This window comes from Perissodus microlepis, chromosome 18 (genome assembly GCF_051167445.1).
Source record: "Perissodus microlepis isolate ML-2025 ecotype Zambia chromosome 18, ASM5116744v1, whole genome shotgun sequence".
In the NCBI taxonomy this organism is placed as follows: domain Eukaryota; kingdom Metazoa; phylum Chordata; class Actinopteri; order Cichliformes; family Cichlidae; genus Perissodus; species Perissodus microlepis.
The window spans coordinates 429,861-447,497 of NC_140478.1; the positions used below are offsets into that span (position 1 = coordinate 429,861).

Below are 17,637 nucleotides of genomic sequence, written 5' to 3' on the forward strand. Positions count from 1 at the left end.
TAAACAATCTGGTCTACAAAAAGCCCACTGTCCCAGATTTCCCCACAGATATGTCATCTGGACCAACCACCTTTCCACTCTTCATAGATGTCATCACTTGTTCCTCTGCACTTTCATACCCACCATCTGTCCTCCATCCTCTTGTTCTTCATTCATCGGCTGCTAAGTATTCCTTACATCTTCTTAACATCCCCTCATCACTTCTTAGTCAATTTCCACCCGTCCTTGGTAAATGGCCTGTATTTATATAGCGCTTTACTAGTCCCTAAGGACCCCAAAGCGCTTTACACATCCCGTCATCCACACATTCACACACTGGTGATGGCAGCTACATTGTAGCCACAGCCACCCTGGGGCGCACTGACAGAGGCGAGGCTGCCGGACACTGGCGCCACCGGGCCCTCTGACCACCACCAGTAGGCAACGGGTGAAGTGTCTTGCCCAAGGACACAACGACCGAGACTGTCCGAGCCAGGGCTCGAACCGGCAACCTTCCGATTACAAGGTGAACTCCCAACTCTTGAGCCACGATCGCCCTAAGTCCTTAATTGCCCTAATCTGCTAGAGCTTGATCTGCTTAGCCAACTGATACAAGTCATTTTCTCCTTCCTTCCACAGCTCGGTATAAGCCTTTCCCTTTGCTAGACTCCACCTTCTTCAGCTCCAACCAACCCTTTGAATACGTTCCCATACTAAAACTAAAAACATTCCCATTCTTCTCACGAAATAAAAAATAATAAAAAAAATGTATTGTGCACCTCAGAGAAGTCTGATTGATATCTCCACTCTGAATCATTTTCACTGGGTGAATTCTGTGCACGGTGCTTCCAGCAGTGTTAATACCATTTCCTGTGCAGTCACTCTGCATTAGTAAATAAGATGAGATAAAATACGTCTTAAACGCATTTTTATTCTTTGGCTTTTGGCCTCAGTGAGACTTAGTTTGATTACAAAAAAAACTAATTCATTTTGTACTTTTTGCTTTATATCTTATGTATTTGTATTATTTAGTTTTGATGTACAGCACTTTGCGTCAGCTGTGGTTGTTTTAAAGTGTGTTATATGATGATGATAATTACACAAATGTATTCTAAAATTCTTGTTCTTCTGTTTTTAAACTAATTTCAACAACATGTTTCTGCAAAAAGAAGAAAAAAAAATTGAACATGGAGAAAAAAATCACTGAAATTCTGTAAAATAGCCATAAAGCACAGAAACACGGATTTGTTTCTGTGACAGGACAGTGGGACATAGAGCTGTGTCAATAATCACACAGTGACCCACTGTGGCCGTTTCACACACAGCAGTCTGACAGCGCTGTGCAGCTCGACGTCACATGTTGGAGGATTTTCTGTACCATCACAGCATCGATTAGGAATACTAAATAAGTCTTGTGTTGTGACGAGGCTTCACACAGGTAAACAACAGGTAAACAACAACAACTAAATAAACAGGCACTGCTGTGTTGTCCCAAATCTTTTATTGTAGCTCCCAGAACAGAAAAACTTCCCACTTCAAATCTCTGTCAGTACTTCATGATCATTTAGTCAGCACAGTGTCACACCTGCACACTCAACCATAGTCTGAGGGTTACGGCTCAAAGACAGCATGTCATCGAAGAGGATGGCCACGCCCCCTCCGCTCCTCTGTCATCATTGATACTTTGTTGCATAGTGTTCATCAGAAGTGGCCTCTGCTTAGCAACAGAGCTGCCTGTGCGCCACAACCCTCTGAGACATGAACGTGACCTGTGACCGGGGCCGAGTACTGAAAACCCAACAGTGTTTCTCTTGTTTGTGCTTCACAGGACAAAGTCAGCAAACAGCTTATGGCTTAGTACAAAGCACCGCAAGCATCTTCTGGAAATAAGAATTCTTCTCATCTCTCCAAATTCTTTTTTAAAAAATCTATTAAAAAATCTAAAAGTTGTCTCTCAGTAAAGATTCTACTTTTCAATGTTACAAAGGTTCAGTTCACATTGACTCACAAAGTTTCAGCAAACAGAAACACCAGCTAGTGTTACAGGAGAAAGAAAAATCAGACATATTCACACGGCTGTTGCATCCCTAACAAACAGTTACAGTAAGTGAGGACCACACGTAGTGTTTACTGATTCCTACAGCATTTTCACTGCCAGTTTACCATCATCATACATCATCATCCTCGAGTGAAGCAAGGTGATTTATGTTTACAGAACAAACAGAAACGATGTTTGAGTCTACATCTGGCCTTCAAAATAAGATTTGACATTATTGTTTGTGTGTGTGACAGGGTGGCGTTACGCCTCTACAGAGAGGCTGGATTTCCACAGGAATGAGCCACTGTTATAAACGTGGAGGGGCGCACCGTCCGTGCTGCCCTCACAGTTCAACAAGCTGAGGTCACAGCTTCAGTTCAGCTGTGCAAACAGAAGATCCAGCTAGGAGTCGACAGAATACAGTTTGATGTAGTGAGATAACAAAACGAAAAGAGTCAAACACAGTCTGCAAAACTAAACTACAGCTCACACAACAAGAAGGATAAGCAAAGATCTGTCAGCACATAACAACGCATTACTCACAAACACACACACAGTTCATGTGTTAGCATATGGCTCATCCTGGAGTCGACACTGAGTGGTAAATTCACCTGATGCTAAGGAGGAGGAGGGGAGGAAGGAGGTGGGTGACACGCGTCACACCTTTGCATAGAGTCCTCTCTACACTGAGCAGCAGCTTCGGCTCTCAGCGGGGATTTGATTTGGTTGCTCCAACACTTTAAAGTGTGAAGCTTCTTAACGTGCAGCTCCAGCTCTTTTTGCTGAGAGGTACAAGACTGTGCGAGTGCAACACACACTCGCACGTCACAGGGAGTGGACATCTGCCCAAACACACTCAACTAAAACACCCTGAAGGAAAACAGCAAAACAAAAGAATGAGCCAAAACCTGAAAGAAACACAACAAAGGTAAAGGAAGCATATTAGTGAACATCATCTCACACACTGACACTAAAAGGGAAATTTAAAGGGAGGGATGAAAGTGGGGGGAGAGGGGCGATTGTTGCCGTGACAACTCAATCATTTCTCTGGAGAGGGGCATCATCATCTGAGCTCAGATGGTGCTGATGCAATGTCAGTGGGTCCCTGCTCCATCACAGCGGTGACTGCCGTGGCCTACGTTTCTGTGGACGCAAGAGCAGAGAGACGATTGGTCAGTGTTCACAGGTGACCTGTCCTCGCGCTGGATTGCACCAAAGTACGCCGTGAATCACTCCCCCTTCATCTCTTATGAAACGTACGTTCTGATAAGGAACATCTGCAGTCACACATCTGTCTGCTCCCAGCTGTTGGCGGCTAATCTAAGCTTTACATCACTTCCACTTTCCCACGCCGCCAGGCTGATTGTGACGTCACTGGTCTAGGCCCACTGGCCTTCTTCACGTACTTTAAATCTCACTGTGCATCTGTCATTGTTCCTTGCAGACATCTTTGTGCACCTCACCTCCTCCCCATCGCTCCATCTTCATCTCCACCCCAGCGTCTGGACTCGGGGGTCCCACCCTAATCCTCATCACGTTCTGCTGTGATGGTTCCCCAAGTCTGACCGCCTCACCTCAAACTGAACTATGCACATCAATAAATCATGTTTCATTCCTGCTAATGATCGCTCTTTATTGCAACCCTGTGGATGACAGAGGGGCTGAATCAGGTGACCATGAAACACCCCACATTTGCATTTAGTTCCTCAGGTAGGTGATGTCAAAGAAAACAGACTCGGACTGGACCAGCCTCCTCCACTGCTCTGTGGTCCAGTCTGATGCTCAGTGCACACAGCTGCAGATTAACATCCTTCTATCACAACCAGCTACAGTATGTGGAGCTGTTTAAACACCAAACAGCTGACCATGACTGCCTCCCGACTCATCAGTGCACTGCTGATGATTAAAAGAGCACACAGCAGCTGTGTGACCTTTCATTAGCTGTGCTAAGACTGATTTCCCTGTTCAAACTACGACTGCAGGGAGTCGGGCAGAGATGCATTTTATACGTTCAATTTAGGGAGTCCAATTCTTCAAATCTTCTAATGGGACGTGTAGAAGCCATGAAACTGGTTACCTGTAGGCTCGTCTTTCCACAGGTCCTCCATCTCAGGAGCCCTTGCTGCTGCAAAAACAGAAACACACATGCTGAAGTAGAGCGAGAACAACACACTGAGTCACAGCCCTCTGAAGGCACAGCGAAGTTCAGCTTTCAGGAATAAGATGTGTGTACACACTCACCACCACCATGTGCTGCTGCTTCTTCTGCGACTGTAAAAAACAAACATTTAAACAACATTATTCTCCTGAAAATGGAAATCAGTCTGCCTCAGCACTGTGTCAGTGCTGGCAGTAACTTGTACAGATCACAGGAGTAAGAGGATGATAAGCTGTGGATTCCCTGATCAGTGCTGTTGGTCAGCTAGCACACGTGGTGTGAAGCACAGGCTCCCGTGAGCTTCCTGGACTTTGCCACTGAGGTTAAACTAGACCCCACAGACAGTGTCAGCACCCACACATGAGCCATGCTGCTGATGCTACCTTAGGCAGCATCATCAGAAGACATAGCATACATTTACACTGCTATGCAGATGACACCCAGCTCTATCTGTCCATGAAGCCAGATAACACACACCAATGAGTTAAACTGCAGGAATGTCTTAAAGACATAAAGACCTGGATGGCCGCTAACTTTCTGCTTCTTCATTCAGACCAAACTGAGGTTATTGTACTCGGCCCTGAAAATCTTAGAAATATGGTATCTAAGCAGATTCTTACTCTGGATGGCATTACCTTGGCCTCCAGTAACACTGTGAGGAACCGTGGAGTCATTTTGGACCAGGACATGTCCTTCAACGCACAAAAACAAATATGCTTTCCTGTGTTGGAAACTTTACTTTAACTGATATGTGTCAGTGTGTCCCGTCTCTTTTTCTCAGGAGCTTCAGTCTTACCTGGTTCTGTTTCCTCCTCAGCTATTTCTTCCTCGGTGGTCTCCTCTGGCGTCTCTTCTGTAGGAGCTTCCTCTACTTCAGCTTGCTCCTCAACAGCTTCTGCTAAAGGAGCCTCCTGCTCCTCTACAGGAGCTTCCTCAGCAGTTTCTTCTGCATGTGCTGCCTCCATTTCTTCTGCTGCAGCCTCAGATTCTTCTGCAGCTTCTTCCTCCTTAGCAGGTTCCTCTGATGGAGCAGCCTCCTCCTCCTCCTCTTCTACTGCTGCCGTCTCCTCATAAGCTTCTTCCAAGCGAGCTGCCTCCTCTTCAGTTCCCTGTGCAGGAGCAGCCTCCTCTTGTTCAGGTGGCTCCACAACAGCTTCCTCTGTAAGAGCTGTCTCCTCAGCCACCTCCTCGTCTGTGTCCTCCACTGAATCAGCGAGAGACTCTTCCACCTCTGCTGCAGCTTCATCCACAGCCTCCTCTGCGGCCTCCTCTGCGGCCTCCTCTGCGGTCTCCTCTGTAGCCTCCTCCACAGCCTCCTCCGCGGCCTCCTCCACAGTCTCCTCTGTGGCCTCCTCTGCGGTCTCCTCTGTAGCCTCCTCCACGGCCTCCTCTGTAGCCTCCTCCACAGTCTGCTCTGTAGCCTCCTCTGTGGCCTCCTCCACGGCCTCCTCTGTAGCCTCCTCCGTGGTCTCCTCCACAGCCTCCTCCGTGGTCTCCTCCACAGCCTCCTCTACAGTCTCCTCTGTAGCCTCCTCTGTGGGCTCCTCCACGGCCTCTTCTGTGGCCTCCTCCACAGCCTCCTCTGCGGCCTCCTCCACAGCCTCCTCTGCGGCCTCTGTTTCCTCCTCCTCCTCTGCAGGCTGGTCTCCCATCGTCTCCTCTGCAGCTGGCTCTTCTTCAGCTGGAGCAACCTGAATCAGCACAGTCACATTAAACCATATTCAGACGTTATAGTTTTGCTGCGTCTTACCAGCAGGCTGCACCAACTATAGAGAGGGATTCCTGTCACTACAGCGTTACCGGCTCTTTAACCTGAGCCGTGTCTTTATCATTCAGGCTAACGTGGACACCGGGCCTTCCCTGCACATGGACCAATCAGGCTGTCAGCATGACTCTGGACCACAGAGCTTCTGTTTATGCAGGGAAAGTGTCACATGAACAAACGAAGAACATGGCATTCCCATGGAAGGATGAACTGAGCAGAACACAGAGGACACTGGGATTGTTGACCAGTGTTTGTGAGGAACATGTGTTACTATGTGCCGCCTGTGTGAGGATGTTTCTGTCAGACTGGTTGGGGGACACAGATCATCAGAGACACACAGAGTTTGTTCTGCATGATGTGGCTCAGTTTCAGTTTCCTTCAAAGCTCGCAGAGCCAGGCCTGCCCTACTGCAGCCCACCCGGCAGCTTTGGGAAAGACACTCATTTTGGACTTTTTACTACATGTTCATAACTTTCAGAACTTTTTCAGTTAATAAAAACATCCCTGGGTCCATTCATACGCCAACGCAATGAAGTGAAAGGTAACCAGCTAAATGACAGACGTTCCTGTTTTTTACTATCTACCATAGAAACATGGATTTCTTTATATCCATGTTCTGTGGATTAAAGAAACAAATTCTAATCTAAAAGTTTCAAACTGAAGTCAAATAAAAGTGAATAAATGAAGCTTTTCACCAAAGTGCAGCTCAGAGTTTCATAAAGTGAAAGAGTCTCTGCTCCGTCTACTCCTCGACACACTGACACGGCAGCACACTAATAACAAACACACATCACCTCCTCTTCCTCAACGGCAGCATCCTCCTCTTCTGCAGCAGGCTCCTCCTCCAGCACCTCTGGCTCCTCCTCAATCACCTGAACAACAACAGGTAGACCACCAAAGTGTCATCAGCAGGCAGGAAGCGCGACAGAAATAAGAGTGAAAGGTTTGTCAGTATAACCTCATCGGCCTCAGGAGCTGATTCTGATGCAGCTTCAGGCTCTGAGGAAACACAAAGTTTACACTGTCAGACTCGTTAAGCACTGCCTGTGACTGATGTGTCTTTACACACTGAGTATATCTCACTATGACCTAACAGCTGACTCTGCTGTCCACACATACCTGGTGGTGAGGGTGCAGCTGTGTCTTCTGCCACAGCAGCTTCAATCACATCTTCCACAGGAACAGGGTCAGGCTCCACAGCAGCTAAGGAAGCAAACACACACGTGTAGATCACAGAGGGGCCTTCATCTTCATGTGTAACCAAGGACCCTGTGGAAGTGTCCTTAGTGTTTCAGTCCTCGTCGGTCACCTTCAGGGTTGTGTTACCGCACAAAGGCCAACACAGACACTTATTTAAAGCTCTGGTACGTCCGCTGAGCCCGACGCAGCGAGGTCCCGAGGCCGACGCAGCGAGGTCCCCAGCCCGACGCAGCGAGGTCCCCAGCCCGCAGCGAGGTCCCGAGGCCGACGCAGCGAGGTCCCCAGCCCGCAGCGAGGTCCCGAGGCCGACGCAGCGAGGTCCCCAGCCCGACGCAGCAAGGTCCCCAGCCCGCAGCGAGGTCCCGAGCCCGACGCAGCGAGGTCCCCAGCCCGCAGCGAGGTCCCGAGCCCGACGCAACGAGGTCCTGAGGCCGACGCAGCGAGGTCCCCAGCCCGCCGCAGCGAGGTCCCCAGCCCGCTGCAGCGAGGTCCCGAAGCCGACGCGGCGAGGTCCCGAGGCCGACGCGGCGAGGTCCCGAGGCCGACGCGGCGAGGTCCCCAGCCCGACGCAGCGAGGTCCCCAGCCCGACGCAGCGAGGTCCCGAGCCTGCAGCGAGGTCCCGAGGCCGACGCAGCGAGGTCCCCAGCCCGCAGCGAGGTCCCCAGCCCGCAGCGAGCCCGACGCAGCGAGGTCCCGACGCAGCGAGGTCCCGACGCAGCGAGGTCCCGAGCCCGACGCAGCGAGCCCGACGCAGCGAGGTCCCGAGGCCGACGCAGCGAGGTCCCGAACCTTCAGCGAGGTCCCGAGGCCGACGCAGCGAGGTCCCCAGCCCGCCGCAGCGAGGTCCCCAGCCCGCCGCAGCGAGGTCCCCAGCCCGCCGCAGCGAGGTCCCCAGCCCGACGCAGCGTGGGTATTGATGCAGCTCTCAGTCAGAACGAGGATCGACTTCACTCCTCATCACTTGCCTTGGTTCAGTAACAGGAGTGCAGGCTAACGGTCTCACTCCCAAAGTGTATCATTTTACGCTCGGTGACAAATCGTCGCTATATTACGCTTCCAGGCATCAACACGTCCCAATGTTACGAGATCGGAAAAATGAGGAAACATGAGAACCGTTTGGAATGAATCTACACATGTACGTTTGTTTTACTTAAATGATGGTGAGGGATAAGGTTCGGGCTGGAATACATGGCTGGGACGTGTATGCTACTGGATCTCATCCATAACTCGGTGCGTAGCATAAGAACGCAGAAGGTCACCTTTAGCGTTCCTCAGGAATGCCGCGGGACGTGACGAATCGTCGGGATGTCACGCCTCTGGAGTGAGGACGGACTGTCGCTCTTTTGAATGAAAAGCAAACTGAGTTTGTGGTGTTTGATAGGCATATCCCTCGGGACCAACTAGCCGCTCTATTTGGCCCTCGCCAGCTTCCTCGGACACTGTGAGCAATCTCCGTGTTTTCCTGGACAGTTCATTTAAGCTGGATAACAAGTGTCCTCAGTGATCTTTTACCAGCTGTGCCAAATCTCTTAAAAACCTATCCATGCTTTTGTGACTTACAGATCAGACTACTGCATTTCCCTTCACTCTGGTCTCCAATCCGTCCACCTTCATAGACTTCAGCTTGTTGAAATGCTGCGGCTCGTCTCCTAACTGGAACATTTGCTTCCATCACTCCAGTTCTTGCTGACTTACATCGGCTACCCATCAAATATTGTATTGATTTTAAAATCTTGTTGCTTACCTTTAATATTATAAATAACATTGCGCCCAGCTATCTCGCCGACCTTCTTAGTTTGTATACCCCTGGTCGAGCCTTAAGATCATCTGGTGAACTACTCTTGGACCAGCCCAGGTCCCACCTGAAGCCCAGGTCAGGTCCCACCTGAAGCCCAGGTCAGGTCCCACCTGAAGCCCAGGTCAGGTCCCACCTGAAGCCCAGGTCAGGGCCCACCTGAAGCCCGGGGCGATCGTGCTTTTGTCTCAGCTGCACCGAACCTCTGCAACAGTCTTCCTGTTACTATTCGTGTCTCAGACTCTATTCAATCTTTCAAAACACGGTTAAAAACGTACCTATTTCATTAGTTTCACTAGTCAGTGCCCTTATTTCATCTATTTTAACCTTTTTACTGCATTATTTCTTATTCACCCAGATAATATTTTATATTTATGAACCGATCTGTGAACCGAGGCCCGATATCGATTTTATTTAGCCCACTCTCCTGGTTTAACGAGTGCTTAGTATTAGTACTAGTGCTTGATTTTGTACGCTGTTGATGTTTGATAACAATGACTTACTGTATTATTGTGACACACTCTGGGCTACCTTTGGTTTTAAATGTGCTATATAAATAGCGCGAGCAGGAAGTACAGCCGTTTGCATCCACATACTGACACACCTGACTGCACAGGTGGAGTAGATAACGTCACACTGGTAACAGCTGTGTGTGGATGCAGTCCAGCTCTATTCAAACCACGTCAGCTGTGTTCCTCTGACACGGTCCTCCACGTGTCTGCATGGATCCAGCACAGACCATCACCATCAGATGTGGGACTTTGGAATAATGTTGTAAATGCATAAAACCTTTGCTCCATATTTCAGTCACAGGTGAGTGAAACATGATTGGTGCTGTGTGACCATGTGAACCGGAGGACACGACACACCTCACATCTGTCACTGTGTCGGGCCCATAAACGTGAATAATAATCTTTCTGTGAACTTGTATAATTCTCACTGTGCTCACAGTTGTACAGTCAGTGTGTTCTTTGTGCGCTACCTTCAGGTGTGGCTTCAGGATGAGCGGTCTCCGCTGGTGCAGCGGCCTCCGGGCTGCGGGAAGTGACGACAACATCCTTCTCTTTCAGTCCTACGTGGGATGATGCACATGTGGTTTGCAGGAAGCACGTGTGTGCACAGTGTGTCACAGGACATATACTGTATGCATATGTGTGTACCCTTTAAATGCAGACGCAGTGGGGCTGCATGTGTCAAACACGTGTATGAATGTGTTACAGTTTGATCAAAGGTTTGGGTTTCATTTGCTGACATATTATAGTTCATCTTAAACTGACAAAGACCTCGAGGTGTGTACATAAAACAAGCATTTCTTTATCCTCAACTTTAACTGGAACCAGCAAAGTTAAAATGTGAACATTAAATAAAAAACTAACAGTTTAGAGCACAGCTCATCAGCAAAGGTCAAAGGTCACGGCTGTTAACCCCAGACGACATGTAGGTTTAGGTGTGTTTAACCCTGAAAGCCACGCCCATTATTCCTGTACTGTGGTTAACGTGCTACATCAGGGGGGTCCAACTCCAGGCCTGGAGGGCTGGCGTCCTGCAGGTTTTAGATCTGACCCTGGGTCAGCACACCTGATCACATGATTAGTTCATTCCCAGGCCTCTGGAGAACTTCAGGACATGTTGAGATCATTTAGCCCTTTGAATCAGCTGTGTTGGATCAAGGACACACCTGAACCCTGCAGGCCTGGAGTTCCACACCTGTGCGCTACATTAATGACACTGTCGGTGTTTCTCATCCACAGGTGACAAAAACTATCAGTGGGAAACATGTAGTCCTTTTTGAGCACACTTCTAATGTGTTCAGTATGCTCTCCTCACACTGACTTCTTGACCTTTGACCTCTTACAAAGCCACAGACAAGCGTTTGCTTTTACCTTTAAAACAGTGAGACCCTACAAGGACCCAGAATCTTTATTGACCAACGATAACGTTTGTTACAGTTACACACAAACTTCTCTAAACTCAGGGGAAACTTGCATTTTGCAGTACGTCTCACACACACACACACACAGACACACACACGCACACAGACACACACGCACACAGACACACACGCACACAGACACACACGCACACGCACACACACACACACACACACACACGACGCTGCGTGACCTGATCACTGCTCGTCTGTAGGACCAGCTCACAGTATGTGCTGATTGTCCTTATTGCAGACAAACAGATGAACTGTGTGAGGTTAACAGCAGCAGTGCAGACTAAACTACAGACACACGGCCTGACTGAATAGAAGAAGCAGTGAATGATGTTTGTGGCTCCAGCCTTCAGTCCATGAGCAGATACTCAGCATCATGTGACTGTGTTTGAGCACTACTCTACTTTTCCTTTGTCAGGTTTCTCTGCCTTAGTCTTCTTTCTCTTTTCAGCAGCAGACTCTTTGCCGGCCTCCTCCCGTTCTTTCTTTCCCTGCCCCTCCTCCTTTTTCTCAGGCTTCTCGTCTTTTTCCGCTCCTTTCTTTATCCTCTTCTCCCCTCCCTCCACCTCATCTGTCCCTTTTGCTTTTTCTTTTCGTAGCTTCTCCAGAGCCCTCTCCACCTCTTCTTTCTCCAGCCTGTCCTCCTCCTCCTTCAGCCTCATAGCCACCCTCTCCTTCACCCTGGCTGACATCTCCTTCCTCCCCATCTCGAGCTCCTTCTCCTGCTCCTCTTTGGCTAGGAGCTCTCGGACTTCAGCCAGAGCCAGTTTGGCGAGCTTCTTGGCCTCCATGCGTTCATGGATGATGGCGACCTGCTGCTTTAGAGCCTCTCGGAGCTTCGAGCCCACATTCTTTGGAGAGCTTTCTGGAGTAGATGATGGTGATAGTCATTAAAAACTCATTACAGGAAGAGCCATGCTCAGACTCACTCTGTTATCAGAGGTCACCACACAGCAGGCCAGCACGAGCATGGCATTAGGAACATCTGTCTCAGGCACGCCGCCTCTCATGCTCTCCTCTGAGCAACGAGCAGTATTATATTCTTTGTTAATATTCAGATGAAAACAGGAACTCGAGCAGCTTCTTACAGATGCATTACTACAGGCTAGCTTTGATAATCGAGCACCAACTTTTCAACACATATCTGCAGGATTTTAGTTTGTTAATCCAATAAACACATGCTCTAATGACCACAAACAGCTGAGTAGCTCAAATGTCATTGATCAGTCTGACCCACACTGCAACACAGCGCAGCTTCATGCACGCAGCTGCACATCGATACCTTTCTTAGCTCCTCCCCCGGGCGCACATCCAGGTTTTTCATCTGATGTTACACACAAACAAGATCAAAGTCATGGTGCTGCAATGCTTTTAATTGTAACAGTTTAAGTTGGAACTACAGCGTTTGCACTTTACGGACCACAGCCCACCAAAGCTGCTTGAAGCACACCTGACCTCACCTGCCTTGGAATTATGCTAGACATCAAAAATAGATTAAACTTTATCTCACTTTACTGTAATCAGTACTGAGTGTGAATTCACAGCCATGCTATAACAGCAACGCTTTCATGTGCAGCACAGGGAAGACAAACAGGTGTAGTGAGGACTAGGGGTGGGTTTTTATAATCGATTTATCGATTAAAATCGATTCTGGCTTGGATAACGTAAAATCGATTCATTAAAATCCTGAATCGATTTTTTAATATAAATTTATTTTGCCCGAAATTCCAGAATCTCTGGTGAAATCTCACAAAATTTCAACAACCACCAAACAGCTAAGACAGTAAATGAGAGCAGGAACACGGATTCTGCACAAAGACTTAAGCACACAGCGCGACCCGCGGATCAGGATCAGTGAGATGTGACTTTCTCACAGTCGGGGCTGAAAGCCGGCAGCTCGCTGATTCTGATGTTTCGGCGGGTCGAGCTTTGTGTTCCCTTTATGCGCTGATTCTAAAGCTGTTAGTTTGATGTCTCTCCAAACAATACTGACCGAACCAGCAGCAAAAGAAGATCCAAACTACGCTTCACATAAACATCGTCATGAATTCACTTTTGCTGTTTTGCTTTGACCACGATGCACAGCTCTCTCTCTCTCTCTCTCTCTGTACTTCAAGAACAGTTTCCCGTCTAAAAATCTGTTTTCTGCGTTATTCGCTTGCTTGTTACGCACAAGTCTACGTTGTTTACAGGCTGTCGGCCGACGTTTTTTTTTCGTTTTATATACTTCCGAAAAGAAAACCTAATTTCTGCCGTTCAATACTGAACAAATTTAAACTTTTTAAAATTATGCAAAATGAAAAACGCTCAGCCGTGTCTCTAATAAAACCGCTGTAACTTCAGAGGTCATGTTCATATGTTGATTAATGGTTTTCTTTTGTTTTTGATCTACTGCAGAATATTTTTATAAAATCCCAGAACAGGAAAATCACCTTCATGTTTTTCTGTTTTATCTTCAGCTGCTTTGACACAAAGGCCTCTGCTGTGACGGTCACACCTTTGATAAAGTCTGGAAAGTGTCAGCTTCCTTTTTATAGATACAAAAATATGTAAATGTACTGATCTGAATTATAATATTTCTGACTGTCAAAATTTCCCAGATTCAAATCGAATTGAATCGAATCGTGGATCGAATCGATTCGGGACCTTGTGAATCGGAATTGAATTGATTCTAGAAATCAGTGACGATACCCAGCCCTAGTGAGGACCAGTCTGAATCTGTTCACCTGTGGTATCGGTGTGAGACTTCTACATGGCGTCTACAGCTCCCGCCTGCCCTGCAGGGTGACAACGATACCAAGTGTCCGAAAAGACCGACACAAACATCACAACAACCCTCCAAGTAAGGACAACATAACAAACACTGACGAGATATTGAAAGTATGGAGCAAGAGACAACATTAGCAAGCAAGCTAAGCTAACCTTAGCCAGTTATCTACAACACTGAGCATGAACCAGTTTATGAACATTAGCTAGTGAGCTCACGTCTACAGACTACAGGACCACCAAACCCTCCCCCGCATCCTCTGATGTCTCCTTCCTCAACGAGCTCAACAACTTTTATGCTCGTTTTGAGCGAGGGAACCCCACAACCAAAGCAGACGTGACGCCGGACCACCAACCTCTGACTCTCTCCCCCACCGATGTAGGAGCGGTGCTGAGCAGGATCAATGTCCACAAGGCTGCAGGTCCTGATGGCATCCCCGGGCGTGTTCTCAGAGCGTGTCCTGGGGAGCTTGCAGGAGTGCTCACAGACATATTCAACCTGTCCTTGGCCCACGCTGTGGTACCGGCCTGCTTCAAATCCACCTCCATCGTCCCGATACCCAAAAACTCCAACCCATCTAGCCTCAATGACTACCGCCCAGTAGCACTCACCCCCATCATCACTAAGTGCTTAGAGCAGCTGGTCCTAGCACACTTCAAATCCTGTCTCCCCCCCCACCCTGGACCCCCACCAATTCGCATACCGCCAGAACAGGAGCACAGAGGATGCAGTCTCCATCGCACTGCACTCTGTCCTCTCACACCTGGACAACAACAACACCTACGCCAGAATGCTGTTTATAGACTTCAGTTCAGCGTTCAATACAACCCTCCCCTCACAACTCATCAGGACACTGACAGACCTGGGCATCAGTTCCCTCATCTGCAAATGGTTACTGGACTTCCTGACCAACCGCCCCCAACATGTCCGGCTGGATAACCGCTGCTCATCTACAATCACGATGAACACCGGTGTACCACAAGGCTGTGTGATGAGCCCTTTCCTCTACATGTGCAATGACAATAAAGTTGAATTCTAATTCTAATTCATTCCCAGAGTGGACTCCAGGATAAGTCTGGCAGCGTAACAAACGGACAGCTAAAGCTAGAAACACACTGACCATCTATAAGCTAAGTTACTACTAGCCAACTAAATGTGCCCTGCTCGCTAACATTATTGCTAGCCAACAATCTGTCTGGAGCTAGCTGATATGCTCCATGATAGTAACTTGTGTATGATGTCTAACAGTACTGACGTTAGCCAAAAGTCAAGCATAAAGAAAGGATGTTTAACCAACATTAGCATCTACAGCATTGACCACAGGCCAGTTCTGATAGCTAACAGTGATATACTGAGTCTATTCTGAGGTAAACACTGGAGCAGGAGTGAATACTTAGTGGCCCAGTAAGCACTGAGGGAGTGAACTGGTCAGAGTGGACATGTTTCAGTATGTATTAACAGACCTCTCTGCACTGAATCATATCTGTTATTAACCTCTGTCTCTCTTCCACAGCATGTCTTTATCCTGTCTTCCTTCTCTCACACCAACCAATCACAGCAGATGGCCCCGCCCCTCCCTGAGCCTGGTTCTGCCGGAGGTTTCTTCCTGTTCAAAGGGAGTTTTTCCTTCCCACTGTCGCCAAAGTGCTGCTCATAGGGGGTCATATGATTGTTGGGTTTTTCTCTGTATCTATGAAGCGCCTTGAGGCGACTTTTGTTGTGATTTGGCGCTATATAAATAAAATTGAATTGAATTGAATTCAGTGAAAACAAAGACTGAAATCACAGGTCACTGTTAGGCAGTGTAAGAACAACAGCTGACAAAAGAACCTGCTTATGTGCACATATCAGATTATCTAGTAGTTTTTAATCGATTCCTACGGCTGCCCAGACTGACTCACAATCTACAGTCTGAAAATCACCCAATAGCACAGAAAAAGGAAGTATTGGAAGTAAACTTCCTGTTACTGATTATTTTGTTTGGGTACCTGAAGTTGTAAATGCACTGACATCCGCACAAACTCACGTATCACACAGAGGATTACTGACTATATTCTGACTGTTAGGCTGCACGAGGGAGCAGAAACAGTCTGGTTTCCAAGTTCACTCGTTACAGCAGCGGTGGACACTTTCTGTCAGAGACCAGGCCGACTCGGACGCATTAAGCAAAGGGCTGGACACCAAATAACACGATTGCTGAAATCCATGAATTGATAAATTCATTCAAACACAGAAATGTACATATATATGTTCTAATTCATGAATAAGAATTAAACTCCACTTTCCTGTTCTGACCTGCGTACCTGAGTGAGACAGCTGTAGCTCGTCACCTTATTTCCAACAACATCACTGAATGGAACAAAGCTCAGCTCATATTTATCACTTATGAACTTATTGTGTTTATAATTAACTTAGGTGGGCTAATATATTACTGGCTGCTAAGAACATTTTATATTTTATTATTTTTAACTATTCCACACTTTTATTTTGAAAATTCAGAAACTGTTGCGCTACAAAAAGCACTCCAGGTGTGAGCTGAAGCTCCACATTAGTCATCTTTAGCATGTTGGTGGACACACGGCGATGGTTCCAGGCCCGGGGCTAACAGCAAAGAGGTGAGACGCTACCTGCTCTGCACTCACGTCTGGGTCACAGACGGTTTTTGTGCTTTGACAGCATTGAGGATGTGAGTCGGTCTCACATGCCAAAGTTGAAGTCTGTCCCCCCCGGAGCAGGAAGAGCCCGTTTCATTCATCATGTTCAGTGCAGGCGCGTTAACACACTTACACACATGCACGAGTCGATACAGCAAATGTGGGTTTGACGTCTCGAAGCTTGTGGCTGATATTAGTCGATTCAGCTGCAAATAAACACGTTTGCCTGCATTAGTCACACAAACTGTTACCTACAGCATAAACTTGCACATGTACACTGTCCCAACAAACGCTTTATTGGTGTTGACTCACAACTGCTGGTCGCTGAAACACTTTTCTTTATTATGGAGTAAAGGAGACGAGGAGGTGGACAGAACGAAATGTGACACTGCTGAGTGCAACAAGGGCTTACAGACAAACATGGCAACCTACAGTTGGACAAAGGCAGTTTGACAAACACGTAACTACCATGTGATGGGTCAAAATGTTCTTATTAACATGTAACCTGGATACATGATGGAGTCAACAACATCCAGGCACGAGCCTCTTATTTCATGCACGTGTGTCTTTAATAAGTGTGAACTGTGTGGAGGCTTCATGAAGGAGCACTGCAGTCCAACCTCCGACTGCAGGGAGCTGCACGTTTCATGTTAGCTGAAGTTTGACATCTGCACACATGTGTACCTGTTACACAGCTGGAGTACCTGCTGGAGGTAGTGCGTCTTTAGTCCCACTAACCGATAGCGCCAAGTGTGTTCTAGATCCAAATTCAAAGTTGGAATTTCCCAGTTTCATCTGGAATATTCCGTCACCTTGGATTTCCAGCTCGGAGCAGCCTGATCAGTTCCATCTATGAATGTGCTGAAGTGATGTTGTGATACTGAGCTGTACTGCTAGCAGGGCCCACCTGAAGCTAGCTCACTTGCACCCAAAGGTGTATGAAACCTGATGGGTGTGTGTCCAGTGTAACAGAAACGGGTCTTATTGAACATAATCATTAATAAGGTGATGAGTGCTGGTGGTGGCTGCACAGAGAACGTGGGTGTGACGATATCTGACAGCTACAGTCAGGACGCCACGAAGACGCAGTCAGCAAACGTAGGACGATGAGGCCGTGGCTTGAGATCACCTGATGGACTCTTCCTGCACTTCCTGACAGCACTCCCACTAACATGGTTATGTGTTGAGCAGGTCCAAAACCATAACGAGGGTGACTGTCGGTTTAAATTCATGCCGTTTAAATTAAACTGTGAATGTTAAACCATGTGAGGCACACGTGAGCCGCTGTCCGAGTGCATTTTGTGTAATCTCACACAGCCATTGGCTGCTGCCAACAGT

General features: G+C 47.7%; 2 protein-coding genes across 6 annotated transcripts in view; both read right to left on the reverse strand.

Annotated features, from left to right (window-relative positions):
• Positions 1-1,463: 1,463 nt before the first annotated feature.
• Positions 1,464-17,637, reverse strand: part of LOC146366365 (uncharacterized) — a 33,073-nt gene continuing 16,899 nt past the window's right edge. For 4 of the 5 annotated variants that reach the window (XM_084913126.1, XM_084913124.1, XM_084913127.1 and 1 more), the window contains 8 exons: positions 9,919-10,012; positions 7,060-7,143; positions 6,899-6,939; positions 6,735-6,812; positions 4,972-5,866; positions 4,259-4,288; positions 4,095-4,142; positions 1,464-3,160 (listed from right to left, as the gene is read on the reverse strand). In XM_084913126.1, the coding sequence (XP_084769252.1) occupies positions 3,153-3,160; positions 4,095-4,142; positions 4,259-4,288; positions 4,972-5,866; positions 6,735-6,812; positions 6,899-6,939; positions 7,060-7,143; positions 9,919-10,012 (1,278 nt within the window). In that variant the 3' untranslated portion in view covers positions 1,464-3,152. The remainder of the gene's footprint in view (positions 3,161-4,094; positions 4,143-4,258; positions 4,289-4,971; positions 5,867-6,734; positions 6,813-6,898; positions 6,940-7,059; positions 7,144-9,918; positions 10,013-17,637) is intronic. The other variant, XM_084913125.1, reaches the window with a different exon arrangement.
• LOC146366366 (uncharacterized) lies at positions 10,019-14,319 on the reverse strand. The gene is made up of 2 exons (XM_084913136.1): positions 12,161-14,319; positions 10,019-11,743 (listed from the first exon to the last, which is right to left on the reverse strand). Exon 2 carries the CDS (start codon positions 11,667-11,669, stop codon positions 11,274-11,276), a length of 396 nt encoding a protein of 131 aa, XP_084769262.1. The 5' UTR covers positions 11,670-11,743; positions 12,161-14,319; the 3' UTR covers positions 10,019-11,273.

Bases quoted from the DNA above. Each gene is read 5' to 3' on its own strand.
- LOC146366366 (XM_084913136.1), bottom strand. From the start codon at position 11,669: ATGGAGGCCAAGAAGCTCGCCAAACTGGCTCTGGCTGAAGTCCGAGAG.